This window comes from Stegostoma tigrinum, chromosome 27 (assembly GCF_030684315.1).
Source record: "Stegostoma tigrinum isolate sSteTig4 chromosome 27, sSteTig4.hap1, whole genome shotgun sequence".
NCBI classification, from domain to species: domain Eukaryota; kingdom Metazoa; phylum Chordata; class Chondrichthyes; order Orectolobiformes; family Stegostomatidae; genus Stegostoma; species Stegostoma tigrinum.
The window spans coordinates 9,009,957-9,025,512 of NC_081380.1; the positions used below are offsets into that span (position 1 = coordinate 9,009,957).

Sequence of the window (15,556 nt, forward strand, 5' to 3'; positions counted from 1 at the left end):
CAGACATCCCTTTCGGTATTCTGATTTTGCATTAGCATTTAACCAAAGCCTAATTTACTCTGCCAGCATGTCCAACAGTGCTTCCTAACTATTAAATATTAATCTCGTATATGATGCATGGCACTCCATTTTAAAATGCAGAACAGAAGTGTCTCTATTTACCTTTAGTCTGTTGATGACACACCAGTATTTTGCATGTTACAGCTGACATGGTGCTGTCACATAATGTTTGTGCCACAGAATATCTGGCAAGAACGAATGTGGAAGAATATTGCACAAGTTTGAATATTTTAGCCATTGAATAGGCCATGGAACATTATAGTTTCCTCAGCTCCAAAGATGCACTTTGCCAATTGAGTAGTTTTTAAACATTTAAATTTTTTTAAAAAATTTCCATTTAGCTGTTAAGTTTTTCTTTTCATTTCCTATTCCAAATAGTATATTTTTTAATTTTTGACATGATTTCACATATTTGTCAGACCTCTTAAATATTCCAAATTTTGGCATTTTTCTTTCAGATATTTTGCATTCACTTATTCATGTTCAACTTTAAAAATGAAGATATTTTGCATGAAAAAAGTCACTTACTGCTGTTCCCTCTTTTTGCCAGACAAAAGGGCTACAGCTAGTTGTCGGGGTCACAGATGCACAGTTGCCTCTGCCCAACCCCCAGTCTGTTATTGGCAGAAAAAGATTAGAGTGGGCACTGCCCAACACTCTGACAGCCAATCCCACCGATAGCACAGTGTGACCTCCCAGCAAGTCGCTTTCTTCCTCAACTGCCTCGTCTGAAAGCTCACTTCATTGATTTCCTCCTTATTCTGTCAACAATGCATGTGCTGCAGCCTGACAATGCCACAAATCCTCAGTGCAGTATGATAACTGCTAACTTCCCTATAATTACAAATTTAATTCTGATGCAACCAATTCATGAAAAATCCATGGGGAAGGCCATCCAAGCAGTTAGTTTATAAAGCAATGCATCGACACTCATCATCGAATCACCTATTTAAAACAAGCATGAACCTCCACTGTCTTGAAACCAAAAATTTGTAAAACATGATTTTCATGTACACAGTGTCCTTTGAAACAGCAATGGATGAGCAAATAGTGTTATATTTAAAAATACTGTTTCTATTCACTTAGCAAATCCACACTACATTTACCTCACTCTGAAGTTATAATCACAATCTGGAACACCAATATCCCACAAGATGATGGTTTTATCATAGGATCCAGCTGGTTAAAGAAAATGAATTAAAGCATTAAGTCTAAAACATTTAGGCAAATGAGAAGGACACACCTAAATTATATCTACTTGAACAGATGGCTTTTAGGATCCTGCTGTTACCATTATTTTGTGTACATCAACAGTATATTGTAATGTTGACTGATCTGGCACACTGTGATTCTAATATTAAGGTAAACTGGTTCCATGGGATTTTTAAAAATTATGAAATTCAATTAGTCAGTAGTGCATGCCAAGAACACTCAAAACGATGTTGTTTAAGAAGGGGAGTCTCAGATTCCACTTACTCAGTGCATGTCAATGTCAAAGAAGGGGCATTTCAATCAATTAAATATTCTTCACACCATTATTCAATAGGTATTGTTCTATAAACATACACTGATATTCCTCTCTTTTCACCTATGGCGACAGCCTCTGTGTTAAATCCATAAGAACAGTGGGAATGATGAAAATTCCCAATTAAACAGATAGGATCTATCTCTGATTATGACCTCAACAAATGTTCCACAAATGTTTATTGGGAGATGAACTACGACCTCTATCACCCAAACAAGTATTCAAGCAGGAGTCATTACATGAAAGGCAATGATTAGGTCAACCGCAAAAATTGAAAGTAAGATGTCTTTACATGGACGATGTTATAAACAGCTGAAAAAAATGAACATTATGATAGAAATGCTGAGGGAGGAAGTATGAACATTGTCAGAGGGGTATGAAGGAGGCAGTGTGAATATTTTTCAGGGAGAGAGGAGGGAGGCATTGTGAACATTCTTGGGAATTGGAGAAAGGGTGTATATTTGGTATGGAAGTATGATAACGTTGAATTGCATGGGATCAGCGTGAGCACTGTTGAGGAGCAAGAGAATGGTTTAAACTAAACAGAGGATGAACATTGTATGGTGTGGTTGGGTTTGACGTAGAGCGCACATTTTGTGAATAGGGAAGTTCAGCATCGTTGAATGTGCGCAGGGATGCTGAAAAATTACAGGGGGGTGAGAGAAAGGGGTGGGTGAACAGTGTCACAAATGGGTTTGTCGAGGTGGAGGGAGAGGCATGGCAGTTGGGATTGAGCTATGCCAGGTTAGGAGCATGGGGGAGAAGGTGTGAAAATGGGAGTGGAGTTAGGGGAAAAGAAAAGATAGCGGGAGAGGGAGCGGGAGCGGAGTATGATGTGTCACAAGCGATGAGTAGAGCCAGGTTGGCAGTGGATGAGGTGTTTCAGAAGAGGCAGGTCCTTTAAAACTCTATAGGTCAATGAATGAAGACAGACTCGAACAGGGTGTCTTCAATTCATTTTGAGAAAGGGATCATGACTTCTCTTCTTTTGGAGCTCTTCCCAAATCTGTTGTTTCTAGCCTGATGAAGAATACAAATTTAAATGGTACTTGTCTTGGAAATGAAGTAGGACAATTAAACCATCGATTAAAAATAAAAAAGATAAAGAAGAGTCAAAAGGTAAGACGCTGGACCTGAAAGGAGAAAGTTCAGGATGATTAGCAATTTGATGCAAATTAGACATTAAAAAAGCTGCGTGGCCAGTCAATAAAACAGTGAAAAATTCCCTGGCGATAAGCAGCCTGCATTCTTCGAGCTTTTGGAAGAACCTGCATTTTGACAGGCAGAATTAGGCTGAGGATCTCAACTGGCAGCCACCGGCCATGGACTTTCCTGTCCAGAACATAATTCCATTTAATATTCATTGAATATAGTACTCCATAGATAAAGGTTGTCACTAAAGTGTTATGAGGCAGGAAGAGATATGGAGATTAGATTTGCACTGGGGCAGATCAAGAGGATTTAAAGAAAAAAAATTTCTGAATGGTCAATAACAAGACTTCATCAGTTTCAAACTATTAGAATGACCTTTAGAGAAATGTCTTAAATACTGATTTGAATGGGTGTGCTGTAAACCTCTATGATCCTATACACACAAACAACTCTAAGTCTGTCTTATTTTAGCAGATCTTGTCAACTAGTCTATCTAAAGATAACTGTACAACAACTCAGCCACCAGCTCTACACCCAGTCCCACCTCCAGACCCATGCCCTGCTGGGTATTCACCATACCCCCAGGCCACCTCCTCACTGAGGGTGAATGGTCAGTCCTCAGTAAAGGACTCATCTTCATTCCCCTCTGCCCACACATTAATGAATTCCATTCACGCTTCGACAATGAACACTTTTTCCACCGTCTCCGTGCCTATTTTTTTAACCCGGAGTCTTACCCACCCCCAACACACCCCATTCTCCTGGACACCGTCTGAAGGCCTCCTCCCCTCCCTCAACATCATCATCTCTAACTGCCGTCACGACATTGATTGCTGTCTCACTCACTCCAACCTCTCCCCTACAGAACCTGTAGCCCTCCGCTCCAACCCTAACCTCACTATCAAATCCGCAGGTAAAAGGGGGCAGTGGTGGTATGCCACACTGATCTTTACATAGCTGAGGCCAGATGCTAACTCTCTGACACCTCCTCCTACCACTCCCTAGATCATTATCTCACACCTGACCACCAAAACATTTCTCAAATGATCCACAAATTCATCGCCTCAGGTGACCTCCTATTCACTGTTTCCAAACTTATCGTTCCCCAACCACGTACTGCCCATTTCTATCTCCTTCCCAAAATCCACAAACCTGACTGTCCTGGCCAACCCATTGTCTCTGCCTGCTCCTAACACACTGAACTCATCTCTGCTTACCTTGACTCTGTTCCACCCCGCCTCCCCGCCACCACACCCCCCCAGTCCCTGCCACCACACCACCCCCCACCCACCAAGTCCAGGAACTCCCCATCTACATTGGGCACACCACCCACCTCAATGACTTCCCGTTCCCTGGCCCCCCCACCACCTCATCTCCACTATGGACATCACTATGGACCTGTACACTTGCATTCCCCACGTGGAAGGCAGAAAAACCCCCTGCTTTTCCCTTTCTCACAGGCCCAACCATTCCTCCTCCACCAACACCCTCATCGGTTTAACCAAACTCATCCTTACCTTTAACAACTTCTCCTTCAACTCCTCCCACTTCCTACAGACTGAGGGTGTGGCCATGGGAACCTGCACAGGCCCAAGCTATGCCTGCCTCTTCCTGAGATACGTGGAACAGTCCCTCTTCCATTGTTACGCTGGCACTATCCCCATCTCTTCCTCCGCTACATCGATGAATGTACTGGTGCTGCCTCGTGCTCCCACGAGCAGCTTTACTAACACTTTTCACCCCAACCTCAAGCTCACCTGGACCATCTTTGATACCACTCGCTCCTTTTTGGACCTCTCCGTCTCCATCTCTGTTAACCAGCCCAAAACTGACATCCATTTCAAGCTCACCGACTCCCACAGCTACCAAGACTACAACTCCTCTCACCCACCTTCCCGCAAGAATGTGAACCCCTACTCTCAATTCCTCAATCTCTGCCAAGTCTGCTCCCAAGATGGGGCGTTTGACTCCCAGATGTCCTCTTATTTCAAGGACTGCAACTTCCCCCGGGGGTTGAAAATGTTTTTGACCGCATCGCTTGCAATTCCCGCACCTCTGCCCTCACATCCCCTCCCCCACAAAGACAAAATACCCCTTGTCCCCACATATCACCCTTCCAACTTCTGTATCCAACGTATCATTCTCCGCCACTTCCGCCACCTATAATCCGACTCCACAACCAAAGAGATATTTCCTTCCCCACCTTTTGTATGGATCATGGTCTCTGCAACTCCCTCATCTGCTCCATACTTCCCACTAGCGCCAGAACCTTTCCCTGCAACCGCACGAAGTGCTACGCCTGCCCCTACACCTCCCTACTCACCTCCATTCAAGGCACCAAACAAACTTTTCACATCAGACACAGGTTCACCTGATCGCTCGTCGATGTGGTCTATAGCATCCGCTGCACCTGATGTAGCTTCCTCTACATCGGTGAAACCAAGTGGAGGCTTGGAAACTGCTTTGTAACGCACCTGCGCTCTGTTCACAACAAATGACAACACCTTCTGGTCATGAACCAGTTCAACTCTCCCTCCTACTCGCTGGGTGACATGTCCATTCTGGGGCACCTCTACTGTCACAATGATGCCACCTGGAAACTGGAAGAGCAGCACCTCGCATTCTGCCTTGGGAGCCTACAGCTCAATGGCCTAAACGTGGGCTTCACTAGCTTCAAAATCTCCCCACCCCGGCTTCATCCCATGACCAACCCTCCCTCTCATCTCCGCCTTCTTGACCTGACACAACCTGTCCATCTTCTCTCCCACCTATCCATTTCCTCCCACCTCACTGACCAATCTCCACCACTCCCTACGTGCACTCACCAATCACCATGCCACCTACCTTCCCCAGCCCCACACTCTTCTCTCTGTTCATTTCCCAGCTCTCTTCCCCCTCCCCCATTTCTGAAGAAAAATCCTGACTCAAAATGTCAACTTTTCTGCTTCTCTGATGCTGCCTGGCCTGCTGTGTTCCTCCAGCTCCACACAGTGTTATCCAAGTACAATTAATGTGTTGCCCGCACCTTCAAATTAGATTTTTTTAAAAAAGCCTAAGACTTCATCTCCTTTCTCAGTGCAAGAAAAAGACCTTAAAGTGCATCCATAGAAAACTCAATACTTACTAAAGAGAAACGTCTCATGTTTTGGAGAAAAGCAGAGAGTTGAGATAGCTTTTTTGTGAGCCTTTATCATTCCATAGCAGTAACTCACTTTTACATGTATCAGCTTTACGGCACCCATCTTTCCACCTACAGCTAACACATTGAGGTTTCTTTTCTGATTCTTATCAAACACAGTTAAGGTTGTCCAAGCAAGGGAAAAGAATTCCTGAGAAAAATAATACAAAACGATTAGAAACTCATCACTTTAACTATATTATTGTACACTAATCCCTCAATTGATGAGGATTACTAGTCCGCGTACAAATGAAAAAAAGAAAACTTTCTGGCATAGAAACTAACTTAGACACTAACAAAGTAATGTTTCACATCTCACCTATGTTCATACTGGACAGTACATTGTATTTTATGCATATCATAATTATAGTCCAAAATTCTAGTCTACACACTTAAATATTTGACTAAATGCATATTTTGCATAAGGATCAAATCACTGGTTTAACAATATTCCCTAAATTTATAATATATCTTATTTCTGTGTTTAGTCTAATTCCCAACAGGTTAGATGTTTATTCCAAATGCCAAAAAAAAGGTCAAAGAGAAAGAGCTTTGCACAAATTGCCAGGCAATATCCTATATCTCTAGGTGGACAACATGTATAACTGTACTCACTTCTCCAACTGTTTTATACTTATGATGGACAATTCCAGTTTCACAGTCAATGATGCAAACTGAATCCCCTCCACATGTAGCAACAGACCGAGATGACTCCAGCCCTAAGTGAGACAAAAGTCACTTAATACAAGGCATACCCAGTTCTTGAAGACATACATTTTCCATGATGATTTTTAAAAACGTCAAGAAAACTGAGTAAATGGCTGTAAAGGAAAGCCAGAGAACTACAGACCGGTAAGCTTTACTTCAGTGGCAGATTAGTTGTTGAAGGGGATTCTGAAGGACAGAATGTACATAGAACAGGACAGCACAGTACAGGCCCTTCGGCCCACGATGTTATGCCAAAAATTGCATTTTTTCATTTGTACATGCATTTGGAAAAGCAAGGACTGATTAAAGGATAGTCAACATGGAATCATGCATTGGAAATCATGCCTATTGAGTTTTTTAAAGGGGTAACAAAGGATAAAGACAGAGCATTAGATGTTGTCTGTATGGACTTCAGTAAACCGTTCGACAATGTTCCGCATAGTAGACTGGTTGGACCAAAGGATCTGTTTCCATGCTGTATGATTCCATAACTACTTGACTATTCACAGAAGTCAGATTAATTGTTACTTTTCTATAACTGGAATTTCTATTGTTTTAATTAATTTGAAGTTTACATGCAGGAATTATTTTATATTTAGTCCTGCAAAGCATCACCCAAACAACCTCTCAGAACAGTTTTAATTAGGATGTCTCTTGCGCTGTAATTCTTGTTTTCATATTTTTACAACATGTAAAAGACCACCTACACCCTCAAGCACCATTAAGTTCAGGGAGACAGCTCTCTCTGGCTCAGAAATCTTTTGATGTGGGTTTTTTTTATTCATTAGCTTTGGATTTTTAAATGTTGAGCTAAGGATTGTGAAATGTTGCTTCGCAATTTTGAGTTTCACTAACAAGGGGGAATGGTGTTTTTCAATTGCTCAGCCCTGTGTTCAAATGTCTAGAGCTGTAACAGCCATAAGAGTGGATCTAAAGGGCAAGAGTTACTTGGGGTACAAGTTGGGAATCCAAATTTTTATACACCTCATGACAAAGTCGATAACTTGCACCTCGGCCTACCGTTCCACCAAACAGCTATGAGACTAACGTGAAGTTAGCACTAATGACACTGATTTTTGTTTTGTCTGTTGTGGGAACCTGAGCTGTCCAGGAATTTGACACAGCCAGAATTAAAACACAGTGAATATGATCTACATCATTCTTCTCTATGGCAGTGTCAAAGGTTAAATGTCTGCTGACATCCCACATGAAATCTGTTTACAATAACTGAAATAACCGAAGACATAAATGTACAGAATTCTCAAAACAGGTTCATTTTAGGGGTGATAGAATGTACATAGAACAGTACAGCACAGTATGTATCCAATTCCAAAGATACATTAATTTAATTCCTCTGTAGCAAGAACTGCAGATGTTGAAGTGAGAGTCAATACAGTGTAGAGTTGGAGGAACACAGCAGGTCAGGCAGCATTACAGAAGCAGGAAAGTCAACGTTTTGGGTTTACACCCTTCATCAGGACTTTAATTTCAAATGCCTGTTCATTCACAAAGTGCAATGGCAGTTAAAGACCTCACAACATTAGGGTCACTCAGAAAAAGGGAAATAAATTTTAGATCCCATTTGGATTCCTACTCAACTTTTTTTTTGTGAACTCATTTTCAGACTGTTCACTTGAGATCTCTGTGGACCCAATGCATGTTTTTCCTATGCTGGTCCCCGTGTACATCCAACTGTTAAAAAATGATGATAGAATGTGATGGCATGGTAGGAATGCCACCGCATCTCATTTGAATGACTAGGTAGCCTCAGCACTGTGTACTTGGGAACTTCAGCAAAATGTTTTTAGGACAGAGATCCAATGTTGATTTCTCTTGGTGCAGTACATGAGGAATCGTTTCCAGGTGGACAGTTTTCCCTCAGGTACTGCGCCACGGAAAAGCACCATTTTAAGAGTTGCATTTGGAAAACAAAAATCCTTTCAGCATTGTGGTTAGAATATTAAAGAAAAATATACAAGTTTAGTCTCTCGTGTGGCCAATTTCCCCTTTGATTATGCTTACCCCCAGTGCTCATTATATCAAATCTATCCACCCATCATTTGCTTTCTAAAGTACCGCTAAAGTTTCCTAGTTCTCGAGTTCGTGGAAATATACAGTTCTCTTATTCTTGATGTATTTGCAGCTAAAGCATCTTGAATAGATTTGAATGATAGCTCCCTAAATTATGCACCAGAATAAATAATCACAGTCTGCATTTTTCATTTCTTCTAAATGCCTGAATTTTCCCAGTGCTATCATGACCAGTAAATCAGAATACTTCTGATTTAAGTAAGCCATCCTTCAGTACTTCCATGTTCATCTCTTCTCCTCTTGTCTTTTCTAGAGGCATAGAGTGGAACGTTAGATGTGAACAATGTGGGCTATGTCAGGAAATGTGGGAGAATTGTGGGAGGAGTCACACAAAAGATTTTCCGTGACAGTGGGGGGCAACTCATGGAATTTTAAACATTAAGCATTAAGACAAGATTCTTGCTAGGAACCAGAGAGATGTTGAGTAAAGGGATTATCACTGTTAACACACTCATTAACAACAAATCTTGCCTCATTAATATGCAGATTCAATCACCCACCAGAGGAAATTAGATGTTGGCAATTCCAAACATGAAAGTCAGAGTGGGTACAACATCTTGCTGCTTGCTCTATCAGGCCACCAGCAACATCTCAAGGTACTAGCTACACACACCTACAGTCCACAGATACTGGCATCTGACACCTTTCAGCCTATCACGACCTTGTTGCATCTCTCTGATCCACTTGCAGAACACTTCTGCACTTCAGGGCATAAATTGACAATTAGCACTGCAAGGACCCATAAGACTTAGCAGTGGTAGACCATTCAGCTCATTGAGTGTCTGGTGATCCACCATTCAAAAGAGACCATGGCTGATCTGACAAACTCCACTTTCGTTCTTTTAAATCCCCATAAACATCTATTCTGTTATGGATTAAAAATCTGTCTACCTCAAGCGTGAATACACTAATGGCCTAGACTTTACAATCCACTGCTTTAAGAATTCCACACGGGAAACTGATAGTATGATTAGGCCACTGCCTCCCCATTTAAATAATCTTCAACTCCTCTACTCTTCCTACCAAAGTACGTAACCTCAATATTTTCCCCACATTATGTTCCATCTGCCAAGGTTTTTGACCTACTCACTTAACCTGTACATACCCTTCTGCAGACAACGTCACCGTCACCATTTACCAATCTACCTACTTTGGTGTCATCTGCAAATTTGGATCTAATACATTCACTTTTCTCAAAGTTATTAACAAACACTGCAAATAATTGTGACACAGGCACTGATCCCTGTGGCACTGATTTTGGGTGCTCTCAGTCCAGGGATCTGTGGCTCTGCCGTCCAGGGGTGGGTCATATTCAGCCTCATAGCCCCTTGTTGGCCAATCCGAAAATAAGCAACCACAGTCAGGAAGATGGAAAGGCATCAGTCAGGGCTATGGGCACTTACTGTCTAGAGCTGTCTGGTTAGGTCACAGTCAGTCCATTCCATCTGTCCAATGAAGACAAGAGATGAGAAAAATTGGGAGGTGAATGGGGTGGGGACCATTGCTGCAAGGAGAAAACTGGGAAACCCAGTTGTAAGGATTAAAAGCTGCATACCAGTAAGCATGACCATTGTAAATGGGCAGTATATAACAAGGGCATATGATAAATCATAGGAGCAACTGGAAGGGGAGGGGTGCTTGTTAACAGTAAAAACAAAAAATCACCCTGGCTTCCAAGGAGGGACAGCACAAGCATACCTGGTACTGTTGCCTCACAAAATTGGAGCTGGGTGGCCGAAGGAAAAATAGATCTAAGGATTGGGAATCGTTTAGAAAACCAGCAAAGATAAACCAAGGGATTGACTAAGAAGGGGAAAATACAGTATGAGAGTAAGCTTACTAGAGACACAAGAACAGACTATAGAAGTTTCAATAGATATGTAAAGAGAAAAAAAATTGAAGGCTAATGCAAGTCCTTTAGTCAGAAATCAGTAATTTATAAATGGGGAACAAAGAAATGGATGATGAACTAAATTTATACTTGCTTCTGTCTTCACAAAAGAGAATATGAATAACATTAGAAATAATATAGAAGGCAGGGTTTAGTGAAGGGGAGGAAATGAAGCAAATCTGTATTAGTGGAGAAAGGATATTGGGGAAATTGCTAGGTTTGAAGGCTGATAAATCACCAAGGCCTGATAATTAACATCCTAGAGTTGGTCCATGGAGGCCATCAGATGATTGCATACTTGCTGTGGCTACATCCTACAGCGTCTAGGCTATGAGGGCCACCACCTACCATAAGCCTATTTTTCCTGTGTTTACTTGTTCATATGCACAGAGACCCTGATTGCCAAACTACAGGGTCCTCTCCTGCCTGGGGATGAACAGGCACCTGGCCTCCAGCAGTCTCCCACCTGCCAGCAACCAGAAGCATTTCTTCTTTGACCAGCTCTGGAAATGTGACAGTGATATGCTCATCTGCTTGTGCCCCTCAATGTAAACTGACTAAACACTGCCACTGTGTGAAGCTGAATGAACACAGCAGGCCAAGCAGCATCTCAGGAGCACAAAAGCTGACGTTTCGAGCCCAGACCCTTCATCAAGGACCAAAACATCAGCTTTTGTGCTCCTGAGATGCTGCTTGGCCTGCTGTGTTCATCCTGCTTCACACTTTGTTATCTTGGATTCTCCAGCATCTGCGTGCCCATTATTTCTAAACGCCACCAGTGGTGGCAGAATCGGCCATGGCATGGGGGTGCAGGAGGCAGCCTTGCCGAAGCTTCCTCTGACACCTCTGAACTCTCGTAAAGAGGTGGAAGGTCTTTCATGTAGGGAAGCTTGCTTGGCCACCAAGACAGTGGACATCCCACTTCAACATTCAGGGTACAAAAGAGAGAAGGCTTTGCAGTCCAGTGAAATAAGTTGTGTGCAACGAATGAAACTAAAATGCACAAACAGACAAAAGAATGCTACGTAGGTAGTGAGAGAGGCAGTGGCCCTTGCAGCTTAGAGGCTGCATTTGATCATCTGATGGCCTCCACAGTAAAGTCGATGGCTACCCTAGGGATCTACATTCAGAATTCTTAGGTTTAAGGTGAGTGATGCACTGGAATGAAGAATGGTACTCATGGTGAAAGGTGAGGGTCCTAATATTGTGGAGCTCACTATCTACCTAGGCTGCCTTTCCCTGGATAAGGTAAATAGAGCGATAAAGTGTGGTGAAAGTAGGTTGCTGTTAGACCAAGTGCATGTGGGAGATAGGTATGGATGTTCAGAATGAATGAGGTGGGCAGTGTAGAAGGCACACAGTGTTTATAGTGTGCGTCCCCACAGTGTGGGACATTGATGGGGGCAGGGAGTTGTATCCAACTGAGTGGAGAAGATCATTGACCTTTTTATAGCACCGATGGGCATTCCTCTTGGCAGTTAGGACTGCAGTGGTCGAGGTGGCTACCTTGAACCAGACTGGCAGGGTCAGATGGTGAGGCCTTCTCTGAAAGTGCTGGGAAAGAGGACATCCCTCCTCTGCACCACCTCATTGACCAGGACATCCAAGCAACGTAAGGCACCAATTTTCCTTTGTATACCATTTCCAGGGATTGTCCCTGATTTGGAACTGTGCAGAATAGCATTGGAATGCAAATCCTCGTCCAGTCTATAATAACATTTTAATGATGGCATAGATTCCAGGCATGCAAGTACACTTTGGGATCATGGATGAATGGCAAGTTTGTCTGATTATAGCAAGTGGTAGAACAGGGCCAGCAAAAGGACTGGGAGGGGTACCGTACAGGCAGGTAGGCAGTTAAATGAGGCACGTTTGAGACGATGCAGCAATAAATCTTGCCAGGCCTAACAGACAGAAACCCTAAGTGAAGTTCAATGAAACTGACACTTAGTCAATACATCATAAGATTCAGCACCTTTTAACTTTATACTCCCATTCCAAATCTCATTCCGGGTCTTGCCGCCACGAAATTTGTCCACATTAAATACCATTTGCCACTCACCAGACCACCTTACCAACATGCTTATTTGAATTTGTATTTTGTTTGTTCCTTTCTACTGGTTGAGATCTGGTGGGGTTTGCAAACTTAGTTTTGTTTTTAACTCCAGCTTCAAATCACTTGGGAAAACAAAAAGCCCATAAGAAATATCAACAGACCCAGTGATCAGGACAATGACCGTCTTGCCTTGTTGACAGAATTCAATTCACAACCATCCTCTGTAGTTCAACTTATTTTCAATCTCTTATAGGAGCTCAACTTTTATTCCATTAGAAGCTTGATTTTTATTCTCAAATTTGGAACATTTTTCTGGTGTAACACATTGCCAAAAGTATTGCTAAAATCAAAATACATGCTATAGTAAGAATTTCCAATGACAGAAAAGGTCCAGTCAAATAAATTTCAATATTTGCAGGTACTGTGCACACAGTTTCACTTAAGGTGCCTAAATTACATTTAAAGTACTTTTAAAAAACTCAAACTGTACAGTCAACATTATGTGTTATTTATGTTTCAATTATATTACGTCACCTGGAATCTGAGAATTCTTTCTTTCTGGTTCAAAAGCACAGGCCCAAAGCTGTGTACTCAAATCCTTGGGATTATTATCCTTGCTGTGGCTCTGTAGAAAATGTAGAGGCTCTAGGACTAGTGTATTCTGGTAAAGATTTAAAACAGAAAATTGTAAGTAAATGGTACAACATAGAACCACAGACATTTGCAACACAAATCAAAGTAATTTGGCCCCATAACACTTGTGTATGTTCTATACTGAAGCAAAACAAATTCTGCTTTCTTCCCAGAACCCTTCCAGTAATGGTCTCTTCCTCATCAACTCTATAACATGCTTCAAATGTCTTTTCTGCATCCTCTAAATAAATTTAAACAGTGGCCCCATTTCACTAACTCCCCACCCAGAAAAAAATAGGCTTTTCATAGTCACTTTGTCAAAAATCTTAAGAATTTTTAGGTGGCTAGGTGAACAATCATACTTGTTAGCAAGAGAGATTGCCGATGATTCAATGCCATTAAACTCTGTTGTGGCTTTTGACATGTTTTTCCACTGGAACTATACATTTCTCTTTATCCTTGAAGTGTTTTATATCAACAAATCTCAATATACATGCTGTGCCATGTGTCTGGAAAGATGATTAAAAATTGCAGACAATGTCATTGTAGTCAGGCTTAAATTTCATCCAATAGGTCAAGGCACCGGCGATCGGCATCAACTGACTTGTGTGGTTAATTCAATCAATTGTTCCAAATCCTCCACCATAACATTTACATTCTTACTTCCCTCAACAACCCTAGGAGTTGATATAAAATATTTCTCCTTTGATACTTTCATGTCCTGTAACTAGATCCTGCTGTTTTATCCATAACTGCTTTGCTCTCTAAATATTTATTCACTTGTATATTAATAAAATTAATAATTCACTTTACCATTGTTTGCCAGTAATTTTTCCACATTCTCTTGGAATCCTTCTGATCTCCTTTTGCCAGGTAGCACCACGCCATTTTGTGCATTCTATTTTTCCAGTATGTTCCAGTATGTTTTTTGTTCTTCACTGGCAGTTTTCCTATGTTTCCGTTTAACATTTATTTCTAGCCATAGAATTCTTGCTTTATTTGCTTTACAGCGTAGTTTACACTTTACACATTCATGCTTGATAATTTTCCACTTTGAATTTTAGGACCTGTTTGATTATGTTGTTGCCTAATTATTGTGCATTTTATCTTTCATTTCACTGAATTTTGTGTTTTTAAATCTAACATTTTAGGACCATAGGAGCAGGAGCAGGCCATTCATCGAGTCTGCTCTCCCACTCAATAACACCATCGCTGATCTGATAATTCTCAACTCCACTTTCCTGCCTTTTCCTTTAAAGTCACGACTCCCTTACTGATTAACAATGTCAGCCATTACCGTCTCAGAAGAATTTCCTAAATTGCCTTAAATAGCTGACCCCTTAATCTGAGGACATGCTCTGCTTACAGGAAGGTCTCCTAAAGGGGAACCTGCCTCTAATAACTCCTAAGAAGCCTATATGCTTCAATAAGGTTGCCTTCCATTCTTCAAAATTCCAGTGTGCGCAGGTTCAACCTACTCAATGTCTTCTCATAAGGACTTCCCAGGCCACGCTGGTATCAGCTGAGAATTTTCTCTGAAACGCGACTATGTCTTTCCTTGGGTAAGTGGACAAAAACTGTTCACAGTATTCCAGGTATGACCCAACTAGTGCCTTGTACAGTATTAACAAGGCACCCAATTTTTAAAGCGCCATCCTCTCAGAAGTAAAGGCCAACATTCCACATGTTTTTCCTATTACCAGCTGAATGCCAGCTTGGAATGCTAGCATTTCATGATTCATGGACAAGGACTCCCAAATCCTCTGTGTAGCTTTTTGCATTCTTCCTCCATTCAAACAAAATTCAGCTCCTCTATTGTTCCTTTCCAAAGTGCATAACCTCACGAGTTCAGTGACTGTTCATCACTTCTCAAAATATTAACTCTGTTTTCTCCCCCTAGATGCTGACAGACCTGCTGAGTTTCTTCAGCAATTTTTGTTTTCTTTCAGATCTTCAGCATCCGCAGTTCTTTGTTTTATTTCAGTGCACCATCTTCAGTTTTCCTTTACTGTATTATGTCAGGTTTTTGCCCATCGCTTATCCGAGCTATAATCCGCACCAGAGGTAACAAATATAGAGCTGGATGAACACAGCAGGCCAAGCAGCAGAGGAGCAGAAAAGCTTTGAAGGGTCTAGGCTCGAAACTTTCCTGCTCGGCCTGCTGTGTTCATCCAGCTCTTCAACTTGTTATCTCAGATTCTCCAGCATCTGCAGTTCCTACTATCTCTATAACCCTCACCAATTGCTGTCCCATCTATTTTT

The 15,556-nt window shown here is 41.7% G+C and overlaps 1 protein-coding gene across 4 annotated transcripts in view; it reads right to left on the bottom strand.

Annotated features, from left to right (window-relative positions):
* lrwd1 (leucine-rich repeats and WD repeat domain containing 1) overlaps positions 1-15,556 on the bottom strand; it is a 127,515-nt gene that overhangs the window by 16,278 nt on the left and 95,681 nt on the right. For all 4 annotated transcript variants that reach the window (XM_059655491.1, XM_048557209.2, XM_048557210.2 and 1 more), the window contains 4 exons: positions 13,196-13,322; positions 6,531-6,634; positions 5,862-6,066; positions 1,167-1,239 (listed from right to left, as the gene is read on the bottom strand). In XM_059655491.1, the coding sequence (XP_059511474.1) occupies positions 1,167-1,239; positions 5,862-6,066; positions 6,531-6,634; positions 13,196-13,322 (509 nt within the window). The remainder of the gene's footprint in view (positions 1-1,166; positions 1,240-5,861; positions 6,067-6,530; positions 6,635-13,195; positions 13,323-15,556) is intronic.